At 41.6% G+C, this 14,949-nt stretch overlaps 1 protein-coding gene across 1 annotated transcript in view; it reads right to left on the bottom strand.

The window, feature by feature from the left end:
• Nucleotides 1-12,565, bottom strand: part of LOC104936402 (heterogeneous nuclear ribonucleoprotein L-like) — a 33,656-nt gene extending 21,091 nt beyond the window's left edge. The window contains exons 1-2 of the mRNA XM_010752430.3: nucleotides 12,332-12,565; nucleotides 742-860 (exon numbers count right to left, since the gene is read on the bottom strand). Coding sequence (XP_010750732.1) covers nucleotides 742-860; nucleotides 12,332-12,565 — 353 coding nt within the window. The remainder of the gene's footprint in view (nucleotides 1-741; nucleotides 861-12,331) is intronic.
• Between the last annotated feature and the right edge of the window lie 2,384 nt (nucleotides 12,566-14,949).

Genomic DNA, 14,949 nt, shown 5'->3' with positions numbered 1-14,949 from the left:
TTATTTCACCAAGCTCTCACCAACCACTAAACGTCAGTCCCACATTTACTCTTGTCTGGCGGCTTCTTGTTAACACGCTCTCTCCTTTTCTCTTCTTAGCTTCCTCTGACAACATCCTCATTATGTCCATAGAGGCCAGTCTAAGCCCAGTTACACTACCCACTAGCCCAGCTCTGGTTCTGGCACAACACCAGCCCTGCTCCCTGTCAGCATTCTCCCACATCCTGAAAACTTCCTCTTCCTGGTGGTCTAAAACACAAACACTCCTCTGGTGCTCTGAGCTCATAGTCTGTGCAGCCTGCCTAACAAACTGAGCAAATATTAGACAACAGCAGCTAACAAACTGAGCTAACATGAGCTATCAGCAGCTACAGTTGTCAGCAGTATACTTCACTGTCCATCAGGAAACTCTGTAAATCACAGAGAGTTGAGGCGGAGCAGCCGGAGGACATCAGAAAACATTTTCTCCATAAAATATTATCCAGTTTCACCAGAATCTAAAAAGTTACATAGTGTGAGAACAGACATGCAGGGAGCATAATTTAAATAGGGTGGTGCTGCTCTGTTTGAGTGCTAATATCCCATCACTGGCTGGGCTACACTGCAGGTTAACTGGTGACTCTCTTGCTGTGAATGTATTCTCTTTTTCTAAAGTGTCAGCACTGATGACACACACACACACACACACACACACACACACACACACACACACACACACACACACAGTGGTTGCTGCCTCACCATATGGGTCCAAATTTCTCCAGAGCATCTATCAGGTCTGCTTCCACCACGGCCTCGCACAGACCCCTGACATGGACCACTGGGCTGGGAGAGATGCGATGGGAGTCTTCACTGTTATCCTGCAACACAATGGTCAACCACAGTTACACAGCGTGGCACTTTAGCCACAAAGGAATGTGACGTCATACAGGAAGGTGCTGTTGTAGCTGTGTCAATATGTTAAATATGTTACTCATATTGCAATTTTTTACAAACATTCTGAAAACGTGATAATGTTTAATTTTACTGTGCATCACCTGCTATATATTGAATGACTGACAATGTGCGCATAGTTCAGAGGATGCATAAGTGACGTAGCCACACCTTCCCAGCAAAACTTGGGAAGTGTTGTGCTGGTAAGATGTGTTGTTATGCTCTGTGTCTCCTGGATGGTCTCTTGGTATGCTGGTACGTTTAAAAGTTGTTTATTCTGTCATAAACATGTGCTTAATGTTATTACAGATCATTATTGAGGCTTGTATTTGTTTCAGTCAGCACGAGAAAAACGCTTTTATCCATTAAATCTGACAAAGATTTTTTCACACGTACTACACACATGAATGTGCTATTTAACCCTAGTTGCTCGTCATCAAAAATATATCGATAACACTTCTGTCACAAAGCACACGCAGCCAACATGACAGTGACAATCTTCCGTCACCATGTTGACCAGTCTGATGTAACTTTAACCAGTCAGCCACAACATATTCAGCCAGCTTAGACTTACTCAGCAAAACAATTGACTTCTGTCTGTGAGAACATGAATCACTGGAAGTTTGAAGCAGCTCCAGTTCACCCAGTGTCTCAGCTTGAAAACATGTAGGACACTGATGACAAGCAGGAAATCAGTGGTCACTAAAGGGAAGCAGTGCTGGCAAAAGCCCATACTGTAACACAACAGGCCTTTCTGGACTGTTACTTATGAATATGGAGCATTCTTGAGGACGAAGAATGAGCGCATAGAAATGAAGAAAGAAGAGAGAGCGGGGGAGAGTCAAATCCTCACACCTCTCTCTAACCTCTCTTCTTATCTTGTCTGCCCTCTCAGATATTTTGTCTCTGTGAAACTTTAATCTCTTCCTTCTTCTGCTTGTCTCATTCTCTGTCTAACATCCATCTCTTCCATTCCAGTCCCTCTTTTTGTCCTTCTCTTCACATTGACATTCCTTTTCGTCTATTTATAGAGGCAGATGGCTCATCTAAGTGTTTGGCATGAGACTAACTTCATTCTGTTAACCGGGCTACTGGCTTCTCTGTTTCAGGCATGTTTCCGCACACATATGGCACATCCACTGTGTAGGTTTTGAAAACATTATCTCCAGCTGTAAAGCCAGTACTTTGATATCGGTAGTTAGTTAGGGCACATTTAGACTGCGGCACATTTAGCGCTACCAAAGTGGGTCGTCCATCAGACATGTCTGGTTTGTGTCCGAGAGAGAGAGAGAGAGAGAGAGAAAGACAGAGAGAAAGACAGAGAGAAAGACAGAGAGAAAGACAGAGAGAGAGAGAGGGACTCGATGAAGTGGACAGCAGTTACATTCAGCATGACGTAATTATAAGTAACTATAGTTTTTTAATATGAAATTCATGGAGTAGTTAAAATTAGACTTTAACCTAGGCGTATAAAAGAATGCAATAGTGTTGTTGCGTGGATTTAGTATGATGGATTAGCAACAGCTTTGTTGTGTGAACATCTGCACTTTGTCAGGTGACAACAGCGTGGCTTTAAAGGCAGCCTTTTTCTGAAATATAGGTCGAGTGAATAAATAAAATTCTGGTTGCAATCTGCGGTTGGTGTGCAGAATGTCAGTGACAATTCTACTGACTAATCAGTCACCTGCAGTGTTTTCACTCCGCTGACAATGTCAGCTCAGCTCGCTTGAAACCTCCACTGAAATGAAACCAGATACCATTCACCACGTCCGACGATGGAAAAACAAAAAAGAACGTTGCCAACAGCCAAGTCAAGCCGCAGAATGTAGTGCATGCATGTCGTACATGTTGACATGACATTTGCAGTATCTTTTTTGTCCTTCTAAAATCCTTCTCAGTCTTCATGTTTCCAGTCAGCAGTGCAGTCTGAAAATACCCCCCTCTCTCTCTTCTCTGTGCTGCAGTACACCTACTGGACAGCTGCCATCTTCTCACTGTTCTCCTCCTAACATAAAGTCATACTCTTAGTCATCAGCCTGCACACTAACACAAATAGCTAAGACTTTGGTTCATCTAGCTTTAGATCACAGTGTACCAGAAAGTCAAACCAATACTGCACCGTTATGTACTTATTCAAGGTCGTGTATGTTTAGAAAAAGTTACGAAAGTGTCACTTCCTCCTACTCATACTCATGTTGCCTTTATGTCAAAACAACAGTGCACTGTTATTCAAGATAAGCTCGAACATCTGAGCTCAAAGAACCAAATTAGCTGGATGAGAATTAACAGGATCATTTTAGATGTCTAACATCATTACTGCACGAGGAACACACCATCTATTCTTCAGACGTGGATAACCGAGTTAGAATAGAAATAGAAAGTTAATGATTCCACACGAGTCTGGACTTTTTTTTTTTTTTTGCTTTTTCAAAACTGCTTTAAAATCCATCCGGAGATGTTGTCACATCCTGAAGCCCAAACCTGCCGGAGTATGACCATGGTTTGCTTTCTATTCATAATGAAAGAATGTTAATATTAGAATTTGAAGAGAACATGCAGTTTATTAAGAGCTATCTATCTGTCATAAAATATGAAAGGAAGGAATACACTCACCTAAAATGTTCTCACTGTAAGAGCATGAATGAACTGACTCATCTGACATTAAAATGGGAATCTGAATCATATCTAAAAGGGGGCCCATGTATTCAGATAAATGCTGGAGAAGATGAGGGACACAAATTGGTAACCATACCCAGATACTATGAACATGTCCTAAACTGAAAAAAATCTTTCAGAACATGATGAAAGAAAGATCCCAAGATGGTAAAGCTAGAACTAATACCCAATGACATCATTGGAAGAGAGAACGGAATGGAGGAAATGTTCTTCCAATATTAGCTCTTAAATATTTTACAGTTAAATGGTTAAAACACGATTCTCCAACATACAATATGTGGATCGAGAAGGTCTCTGAACTCTACCATATGGAACAAATAACTTCAAAAAGATAGATTTGTTAACAGATGGAGACCTGCCATGACTATACTAATGCAGTAAAAGTTATGTTGTTTTATTTGAATTCATTCATTTATTTCCATTTACGCTGCTTATGATTTAATTACCTATTGTTATTTTTGTGTTACTCTTATTTAACCATGTCATTTGCACATATGTGTAACCTGAATCATAAACTCTTGTGCTGTATTAAGCAGATCATAAATGGGAAACAGCAGACTGAATGTGCATGTATATGACTGCATAAGCTGCTGAAACTGAAATTTAATAAAAATACTGAGGAATTTGAATACTAAAATGTATTAAATCACTAACTGCAGAAATGATTAATGCAAATGTATGTGCCTTTAAAGAAGTTTCATTTTCACAACAGGATTATGATTATCTTACCCCACCAATTATGTGTTCAACATCACGCGTAACATCTGATTTTTGATTAAGTGTGGGAACACTTGAATTATTATGAATTAAGACACATTTGAAGAGATTTGATAGATAGATTATGTTACATTAAGACTGGGTTTAAAGTTGGATTATGTGACAAACACTACCCAGTGACAGTGACTGGAAAAGGCACATGTATGTGTAATGAAATACCAAGGTTCTGCCTAATGGACTATTTCAGGAACTTCAGGGTCTGTAACGTGCTAAATCTGGACTTAAATCAGGAACCAAGAGATGAATGTGAGCAGACATTCAATGTCAACATTTATCAACTCAGTGTCACAGACACTTCCACTCCATCAGTTTGAAAGAATACCCAGTGCTGGTAAAGACTGGATTAACATATGAAGATTAGATGTGATATTATTTCACTTGACTTCGATATAGCATCATGGTGTGCATGACTCAGAGAAGGTTAAACGCCTGGAACTCCACACAAGCCGGTAAAACACCACCATCAACAGACTGCTCAGCTAATCCAGGTCAGACACAGTTAAACGTTTAAAATGTTCCAAGGATGCCTCAGAGGAGAGGAGTCATTTGCACCTGAAAATGACTCATCGTCTTCATCAGGACCCAGTTAACTACGAGCTGCACTTCTGTAATGAAGAACTGAAGAATCAAATCATCTGACTAACTGAGTTATCCACATATAAAGAACACGTTTCACTCAGCATGACCTAACCTTGCACTAATTGAATTATGAGATACATTTACATGACATAACCAGTTTGAACACTGACAGAGTGAAATGTGTGCATCACAGTGACAGTACATACAGATACATCACTGCTAGAAATCTGGTGCTTGTTAAATGTGTCAGATTGGAATGTGACGTCTAACTGCAGTTCTGAGTTATTCTAAAAATCCCATTCCACAATGGTGACACATCCAGCCCAGCATCCTCACACCGTTTTCATCAACAGCATCACTGCGTCATGACCACAGTCATCTATTGTTTTTAATACAAGTATGTGGAATTTGAATTGCTGGCTATTTCACTGAAGCTCTGACATTTAACAGAGGGAACTTGCATTTTTTTCATCAGACACTTTATTGAAAAAATGGATCCATTAAATGTCTTTATCATTTAGATAATGTTCACATGGTATTTATGCTTATTAAGAACTGGAACGGCCTCAGTTCTCACTGTAACCTCACACTGGCATTTAAATGCATTTGAAGCTTCTGGGGCAGACACTTTCCTGACAGCAGGGCTGTCTGTCATCAGAAATCTTTTATATCAAGTTCAAACAAAGTTTGAACATTTCAATCAGTGCTCCAACACCTTTCATGTGACGGCTACAAGCCACGCTAAATGTGTGTGTAGGCGTTTGTTTGTGTGGACTGACAGCTCAGTGAGAACACTGGCTCTGTAGTGAGAGCAGGGGAACACATCAAAGCTTCAGCTGTGGACGTGTTCAGAGGTGATCACTTTGAATTTTGATGCATGCCAATAGATTCACAAACTCACAAACACTTTTGTTCCTGCTGACTCTCAAATAACTTTACGTGCTCCTTGTTTTTGTATTAATTACTGACTCTTTATTGTTGTCTGATGGTTATGTTACTGCTGGCTCTACAACATATTACCCTTTGGGGTTAATAAAGCTGCCTGCTTTCACAGTGTACACTCTCTCTGTCTGAAGTCAGTCCCACATCAAGTGGTTAAATTACATGACATTTAAGAAATAGGATTACCACAGAAAGCTAAGTGTAACCTGTGCATCACAGGTGACCACCACCTTTACTGGAATGTGCAGATTGAACTGTTGAAGAAAGCAGACGAAGCTAACAAGTCCTCAGTAGCTGGATGGCTTTTTGAGGACCCAACAGCCACTGAAGAAATCATGAAATGTTTGATGGATACTTCTTCCAGTGCTTGTATTGCTCCCCTTGTCTATTAAATCATTTGTGTTTCTTCTGTTTCTTTTTCTGACACGCCTCGGTGTGTCTTTCCGACTGTAAATACTGGCTGAAAGAATGAGCATCTCTAAGTATCCCATCCATCTTTTAAATCACCCTATTATCATCAGATGACGTGTGTGCGTGTGTGTCTATGTATGAGTGTGTATGTGCATGTGTGTGTGCATGTGAAACTGTGTCCGTGCGTGCATACCTGAGTGTGTGGAAACTAGACGACATGCATGTAATGCTGATTACACAGCAATGTGATACCACATTCACTCAGGACTCTGCACTCGTCACTGTGTGTGTGTGTGTGTGTGTGTGTGTGTGTGTGTGTCAGGACATTTGGACTTGGTTTTAAGGTCCAGGTTAGAATCAGGTTTAGTTCAGGGTTAGGGGATCCTCCATAATTGTGTGTGTGTCCATCAATCTAGTACCAGTGCATCCTGTAATGGGGAGACGGTGAGAAAGGAAACAGTGAACCAACACAGTGTGGTTGACAGTGATAGCCACGTATATGTTACATCCTTCTACTGCTGCCAAAAAAAAAAAAAGATCTTCACTTCTCGTTGATTCCACATTGTTACACATATGACACTATTCATCTCTGAAACGCCCTCATATACATATAAACATAAACCAAAAGATAGACATAGACACAGCAGACCACAGACTCTGGCCTGAAGAAGCTAGAATAGAAAATTTCAGTTTGCTGTGTGTCTTCAGCGAAGTTGAGGTCAGCTTGTCAGTTGCAGGGATAGTTTGTGTTACTTGCATTTGGTGTATAGTAGACGGCCAGCATGGCCTGAGTTTGAAGAAGCAGACAGGAGGACCAGCACTGCACTGCTGTGGACGAGGGCAGCAAAAAAACTCATTTTATAAACCTAAAAAAGGCGGTCTACACAAGATGTGTACTAAGTGTACACTATATTTAGAATGTTTTCAGCACTTTACCTTGCTGTCAGACGGCTCTTTCAGACGGTAAACTGAAGTGTTTATATCGATCTTTTATCTCCTCAAAGCCACCAGGCTTCATTGACGAAAAACAGAGTTTTACCCTGCAGTGATGGGAGTTTCTGGACGACCACTCCCTGTTGAAACTGTTTCAGTTTCAAGGTGAAGTGATGAAAATATGTTAATATGAAGGTCATTTAGAGTGACACTGATTTGCTGCCCTCGTCCACAGCACAAACTGAGAAAGCCATCTCCTTTAGCTAACAGACTGACTCTGGATGAGTACTGAAGTGTCAGCATCAGCTCAGGTTGGTGGGCTCTGGTTTAGAGAGCAGGATGAAACAGGTTGACGTTTCAGTTGAAGAGTGAGAGATGAAAGCAGCTGAGTGTCAGTTAATGTGTAAGACATTCGTGGAGATGAAATCCTCATCGTCCATATCGAGACAAATGAAGTGACCGACGTGACTAATTGTTGTGTACAGTTATGTTGTCAGGCTGGGGTTTAGTAATTTGCTTCATTACATTACTGAAACACAAACCTGAAGTTCTCCTTTCACTGCCGCTCTCCTGGTTTATACTAATCCATTATGTGAGTATACACACTGAAGAGTGAAAGGAAGAACTTCAGTGGCTAATGTTGAGGTGAACTGCATCTGAAGGTTAAGATTAGGCAGTGATTTTACTCAGCTGTGTGTCTTTTTTATTACACACATTTCCATTTGTCAGACAGAAATGAAAAACAGATTTATCTCAGGGGAATTTCACTTGTCATCATACTTTTCTGTCACTTCCACCTTTAATGATTTAAAAATAGAAGAAAGTGGTGACAGATGATCAAATCACTTCAACATAACACATATGTATGTTTGTAACTTTCTTTCCTCACAGAGCTCAGCCGTCCTACTCAAACTCTGAATATTAACTCAGAACATGAAACCATGGCTGTTCAACAAAACCAAAACTCAGTTTTAGGTTCTTTTCTTTACAGGCGCACATGTTGTTGTTACATGTTACTACATACACTCGTGTTTTTTTCCATTACAGAACAATTGATTTTTTTAAAAACCCACTGGTCCACCAAAACCTCCAACACTCTGGTGTTCTGAGGTCCCAGTGTGGGAGCTAACTAGCTAAATGGCATCAGTTAGCAGCAGTGCGACAGTGAGAAAAGGTCCATGTTCCCCTGATACTTCCTGTCTGACACCAATGATAGGGCACAGCGAGGGTGTGTGGAGGATCTCTGCCCTGACAGGCACGTGAGACGCTGCAGCATGGTAAGAAATGACTACCTGCTACTGCTACCTATCATGTAGAAAGGCTCAGCCTTCAAATATCACACATTAGTGAATAATGACAGTGAAGTACTCATGTCAAAGTTGAACATGGTTAATACAACACACTGACACACACACACACACACACACACCTTCGTAGACTAAAGCTGGATTAAAATGAAAACATTCTGGCTCTATAGATAAACAGGACAGTGCTCCATCACTTACTCTCAAACACACTGAATGCTGCTCACAGTGGAGAGAATGAGGGTGGCTGTAGGCTCTGTTTACTAGGGTCGCAAAGGGGTGGAAAGTTTCTGGTAAATTTGTGGAAACTTTCAATGGGAAGTTAAGATGGGGAATTTTGGAAATATTCCAAATTGGAAACTATTATAGAAAGTTATGGGAATTAACTAGGAATTGGGCGTAATTTAAACAAAGTGTATCATATCCAAACATAAATATACAATAAATAAACATTTTGTTTTGTCGTAAGCAGGCATCCATGGAAAAAAACAGGCATGACATTTCAACAGATTTGTCAGTAGAAGCTCAAATGTATGGAATGCCCAGTGTACTATGTGATGGAGGAATAAGGCTGAGCAATTTTATCAATCCTGTACTGTCGATATTTTTTTATTTTCTGGAGGATCTTTGCTCTGCTAAGTGGCATGCCTGAGGTAAAATGAGGCATAAATGTATGAGACCTCTTTTATTGAAAGGGCATTATTTTAATGTTCTTCAAATAGTTGGTTGAAAAACTGCATATGTATGTCAGGCAAAGGGATTGAAAAATAATATTTTCATTCAAAAACTCTTCACTAGTACTGTTTGAGGTGTGATATGACAAACATCAGATTCATTTTGTCCAGCATTTGCAAGCTGTAGGTCCAGTGTGTAGGATTTAGTTGCATCTAGTGGTGTAATCCCTGCATTGCAATCTCATCATCACAGTTAGTATTAAGTTTGTCTGTTCTGGGCTACTGTAGAAACAGTGTTTCAACATGGCGGCCTCCATGAAAGAGGACCAGCTCCCACTGTAGATATAAAAGGAGAGTTTTTGAATAACAAAAACAAAAAGAAGATCACATGAGCAGCTCAATGAAAGATGTATCAGAAGGTCTGATGGCTCCAAACATCAGTGTTGGTATTTAAAATACATACATATACACAAACAATATTACCACATAGATATATATAATATAAGTATATATATATATATATATAATAGTATATATATATATATATATATGATATATATATATATAATATAACACACACACACACACACACACACAACATACATACATAACATACATACATACAGACATACCTGAAAACTACAATACATACATACATACATACATATATATATATATATATATACACACATACATACATACATACATACATCAGAGTAACTGCAGATTTCGATAGTAGTACTGTGATGCTGCAGAGATACTTTGGCCTACAAATCCTGTTTTCCAGCCAGAAAACATGTTTGGTATTTCATTCTAATACGTGCTCTAACATGAGTAGATCTGAATGTATCATATGTGTACGTGGCACACATAGTGTGGAAGTGTAGCATATGGGAAAAGTACCAAAGAGAAGCATACATGATGAAACAGATAGTAGAAGTACATGGTTTGTTGTAGCTCGCCCTGAAGCCAGGATGATGTATTAAATGTACACTCCCACTCTCCACTACAGAGCCGCATGCTCACACATACACAACCTGACACACTTGACCTCTGTGGTCAGTTTGAGCAGAGTGGGAACCAACTAACCAACGGAGTTAGTTACGGTTGGAGACTGCTCAACTTTAGATGAGTGATTTGACTTAAATAATCACTATGTCAGAACTTAGAATGCTCTCATTAAAAGCATTAACTGTGACTAACTTTAGGAAAAGGCAAAAACACTTCAAGCGAGCATAAAAACTTTTTTGAAGATGTTTTTGTCTCCATCAAGTTTTTCTAATGCGACACTTCATGGAAACAGCTACTGACTGATAGAACTCAACATCAGACTCTGGAAACACATTTACCATCAGTGCTCGTAACCACAGGGATCAACCACAGGCCTGTTTCAAACTCATTTGCAACCAATTGATAACCTCCATGGCTGGGAAGTATGCGGAAGTTTCAAAAACTAATTCCTCAAGCGTCCACTTGAGGCTGGCTCCAGAAGTGAGTCAGTCTCCATAAGTCCCCATGTTCAAATGTCCAACTTCACAGCAGAAATAAACATGTTTACAGCCTGGTACAAACTGTTTTGGTCTCTATAGCTAATTTCCCCGTTCATGACAACTGTACTGAGGGTGAATTATTATACAACTCACCTGTTCACATTATATTAGGACTTAAAGTTATGCAGAATTAACAGTGGCCACTTTGACTGACAAGTAAGTGCCATAACAGATGACTTATTAGCGCACCCAGTTGTCTTATGGCCCACCTCTGGTCTGCCAATGATCCACGTCTTTGGAAAGGGAAGGACAACAAACATGGGCAGCATATTCTGAGCTTCACAACAGCTTATCAGAACGTTTCAGGTGACATCATGCTTATGCTTTCCATTCTTGTGTTTGCATCATGCAAATTGCATGAACAAATCACTGACAGTATGCAGTCAGTGGACAGAGCTTCTGGGTCTACAAAGTGATGCCACTGCAGGAGTCCCTTAAACCTGCATTTTTTCTCAAGGCCAGCAGGCGGCAGCTCCTCTGGCTGCAAAAACAAGCGTGTTTGTACTGACTGTGATGTAAAAATAAACCAACGTCTCACATGATTTATGAGCTCAATAAACACTTTCTTCGTGAGTTTATGGTCTCATCCTCTACTTTTAAGTTATCAGTACATTTCATTTATTTAGTAAATGTTGGTCCCATTTAGAGTAAAAAAAAGGATAAAGCAGGGGATGTTTTAGGACGGGGCTGCCTTGTGACTGGCAAATAATTCTTGGCGAGTTTGTCTTCAACACATCACGCTCACCAGACGCAAACTAGGCAGTGCTGAATAAATACAAATCACTGTTCTGTTGCTGCACTGATTATTTCTCTGCTCAGGTGTTTTCACAAACAGATTTTAGTTTAGCAAAAGTTTGTGACCAGGCGGACCATAGACCCAAAACCAGCCCAACCAGCCAGCTCCAAATATGGTCACTTCCTAGCCTTAATGCCAGTCTCTTGGCTTCAAACAGGCTGTCCTAAAACCAATGAGTGACAACGCCTTGTTTTCACATTTACATACGTACAACATGATATCATGCACTCATGTTCACTTTGACACAGTGGCACCATGTGAAACTGACTGAAAGCACCAGACTGAAAGCAGGGCCTGTGAACACAGGCTCTTGGACGGACTGAAGCAGCCTGCTGCTGGCAGCCCTGCATGTGTTCTGAAACTCAACACAGTTCACAGCGAGCAGGGCAGAAACATCACAGCCTCACTGTAACTAAATCAGCAGGAGTAACTTTAACCCTGAATCAGTCCAGTGAGTCCAAACTCACTTGACTCAATCTGTCACATATTTCTACTTAAATGAAATAAAGAGTAGGACACTGTGTCAGCTCGTGGTTTTAGTGTGAATCATGAATTCTCGCATGTTTCAGGCTGTAGCCGAGCTGACATCCTGTTTGTGCTAACCGTGCTGACACCAGGTGACCCGTGCTGAGATGCTCGCGCGCTGACAGAATGACAGCACTGAGGGTAGCGCGCGGGCGCGCGCGCGCCTGTGATGCTGTACTGCAGACTAAACGTTAGATCAGATTTTTTTTTTTTTTTTTTTGCTCTCCTTACCCTCCGTCCTGCTCCGTATTGGTTGGCGCTCCACCGGGCCCGGTTGTCCACCGCTGACTCTCCGTTACCGGGTAGCGAGCCGGAGTCCGAATCCTCCCCCTCCTCCAGCTCCTCTTCCCCCTCCTCTCTCTCCTCCGCCTCCGTCTCTCTCTCCCTCTCCTCCGTTTTCAGACGCTTTGCCGCCCTTCCGTACTCCCCTTCCTCGCGCTGCCCGGCTCCTTCTACCGTCGACATGCTCGCGGCTGCGGTGGACCTGTTGGAGAGCTGGCTGTGTGCGGAGCTGGTCAGACGGACACGTCCATGTCCAGGTGTCCCGAAGTGTCTCCTCGATACGCAGCCTCCGTGTCTGTCTCCTCGCCTGTCTCGTGTCTGTCTATCCGTGTCCGAGTCTTCGCTCTCGGTCCCTGTCAGTCTCCGTGTCGCTCTCCAACGCCACTGATTTTCTCTGTGTGGAGGTGTGAGTGGACAGGACACGTCCCGCCCAGTGCTGTCCTCCTATTGGTCAGCGTTATCCTGCGCCTTGGAGATATGGCGTGTAATTGGTCGGTGCGGATGCGTCAACAGACAGCTTTCCACACGCTGCAGAGGAGTGCGCAGAGAGGGAGCACAGAGGGGAATGGTGGGCTAGCAAGAAGCAGGCAGAGACACCTCAAACTGCAGAGGGTAGGAAAAAAGAAAAACAGACTGTCAACATGAGCGTTTATCTGCTGCATCACTGAACACCTCAGTCTCACAAGGAATCAGAAGGAACATTGTTCTAAGTAGACTATAATGTCCCTAAAAAAGGTCAAGCCAAGTTTATAAGGGGCAAATGTAGCTGCAGCGATATAATGAATATGAAATATAATACACATTATTATTGTGTAATTATTTTTTTTATTAATTACACATTTATTGTGTCATAATTCAACAAAAATATAGGAAACAAAGGAAAATGATTTTGCTCTTCGTATTTGATAACTGGATGCTTTGTTTTTCATTGTGACATGGATTTTCATATGGAAGTGACAACACAGAAAGCAAAGTGAAGAGGTGTATGGCATTTCATGATGTCCAGAAGAGAGCAGCATGCCGATGCCTAATGCGAAACACTGTCATTAGTTTTCACAAAGCTTTTTCTTTTATTGGCTAGAGCGCACAAAGCTGGCCAGCTATGAACCAAGCAGCAATCTCTGTAGCGGTCATGTGAAGCCTTATGTTCAAAGAGCTGAAAATGTCCACTTGAGGCTGGCTCCAGAAGTCCCCATGTTCAAATGTCCAACTTCACAGCAGAAATAAACATGTTTACAGCCTGGTACAAAAAACTGTTTTGGTCTCTGTAGCTAATTTCCCCGTTCATGACAACTGTACTGAGGGTGAATTTATATACAACTCACCTGTTCAGATTATATTAAGGCTTACAGTTATGCAGAATTAGGCATGACTGCTTTGATTAACAGGTAGGTGCTGTTACAGATAGCTTCTTTGAGTACCCAGCCGTTGTTCAGCCTGCCTCAGGTCTGCCGATGATCCACATCTTTGCTGATTTTTAGATTAGCCAGGAGGCGGAAGAGGCAGAACTGCCAACATTGTGGCGGCCAGTGCTGCATATTTTCAGCTGTGGGTGATGTTGCGCATAGAGTGTCCATTCTTTAAACTGTCAATGCTATAACCGTGAAAGTCTGTCTCTGACTGACTTTCACGGTTATAGACTGAGTGTGGAAGCTCTATGGTTGGTCAGTCAAGTGTTGGAATTTCCTTCCTGGTTTTAACGGCGCACCATGAGCACAGACAGGCCTCTGAAGCTGAAATTATACTTGCCACACATGCAAAGGTCCGTTATGGTCCATTTGACATAAATTTTATCCTCACACCTCCGATTTGTTGTAACTGTGTGGCAGCGTCCGTAATCTGGTCTGAGTGTCCACTACACATGTGTGTCCTCCAAGTGGACTCCAGCAAGTAGTAAACAGAGGTACTATTTGTCTGTGGTGTCAGCAGCTGTCTGGAATTTGGAAGTATGTTGAGGCTGGATGCAGTTTCTCGACCAACAATCCACCTCTTTGCCCATTTTTGGTAAGCTGGGAGGCTGCACGGGCAGATCTGCCAAGATGGCGGCAGAGCCATCACACTGAGCTTCACAACGGCTCTTCAGAAACCTGTGGGTGACGTCCCAAAAACAATGTCCATATTTATACTGTTTACAGTCAATCTCTCCCTCTGGACTTTTAGTTTACACCCACTTAGTGAGTGTAATCTGTAAAAACCTGAACACAGAGAGAGTCAAAGAAAAAACAGACACCCCCACAGATAGAAAACAAAGAAAGAAGAGGAGGAGTTCACAGATCAGTACCATCAGTTCTCTTTCAATTCAACTGTGGAACCAAAATGTAGTCCAACCATGTCATGTCACCTGCTACAGTAGTCCACCTCAAGAATAAATATTCACATTACCACTGATCATATTCAGTCCAGCCTTATACAAGGTTTCTTCCTAGTCTTGTTTAAATGGAAATGCCAAATGAAAAACAACCAACTGTCCAATCACAGCCTGTGGGCAGGACATGTGACCAACTGTCAGATCATGTCCCAATAAAGTCTGAATAGTATACTTTTGTTGGAATCTCCCAGTCTAAGAA

Source organism: Larimichthys crocea, unplaced genomic scaffold (genome assembly GCF_000972845.2).
Source record: "Larimichthys crocea isolate SSNF unplaced genomic scaffold, L_crocea_2.0 scaffold220, whole genome shotgun sequence".
Lineage (NCBI taxonomy): Eukaryota > Metazoa > Chordata > Actinopteri > Sciaenidae > Larimichthys > Larimichthys crocea.
The sequence above is the reverse complement of the archived record's forward strand: the minus strand, read 5'-3'. Positions and strand labels throughout refer to the sequence as shown.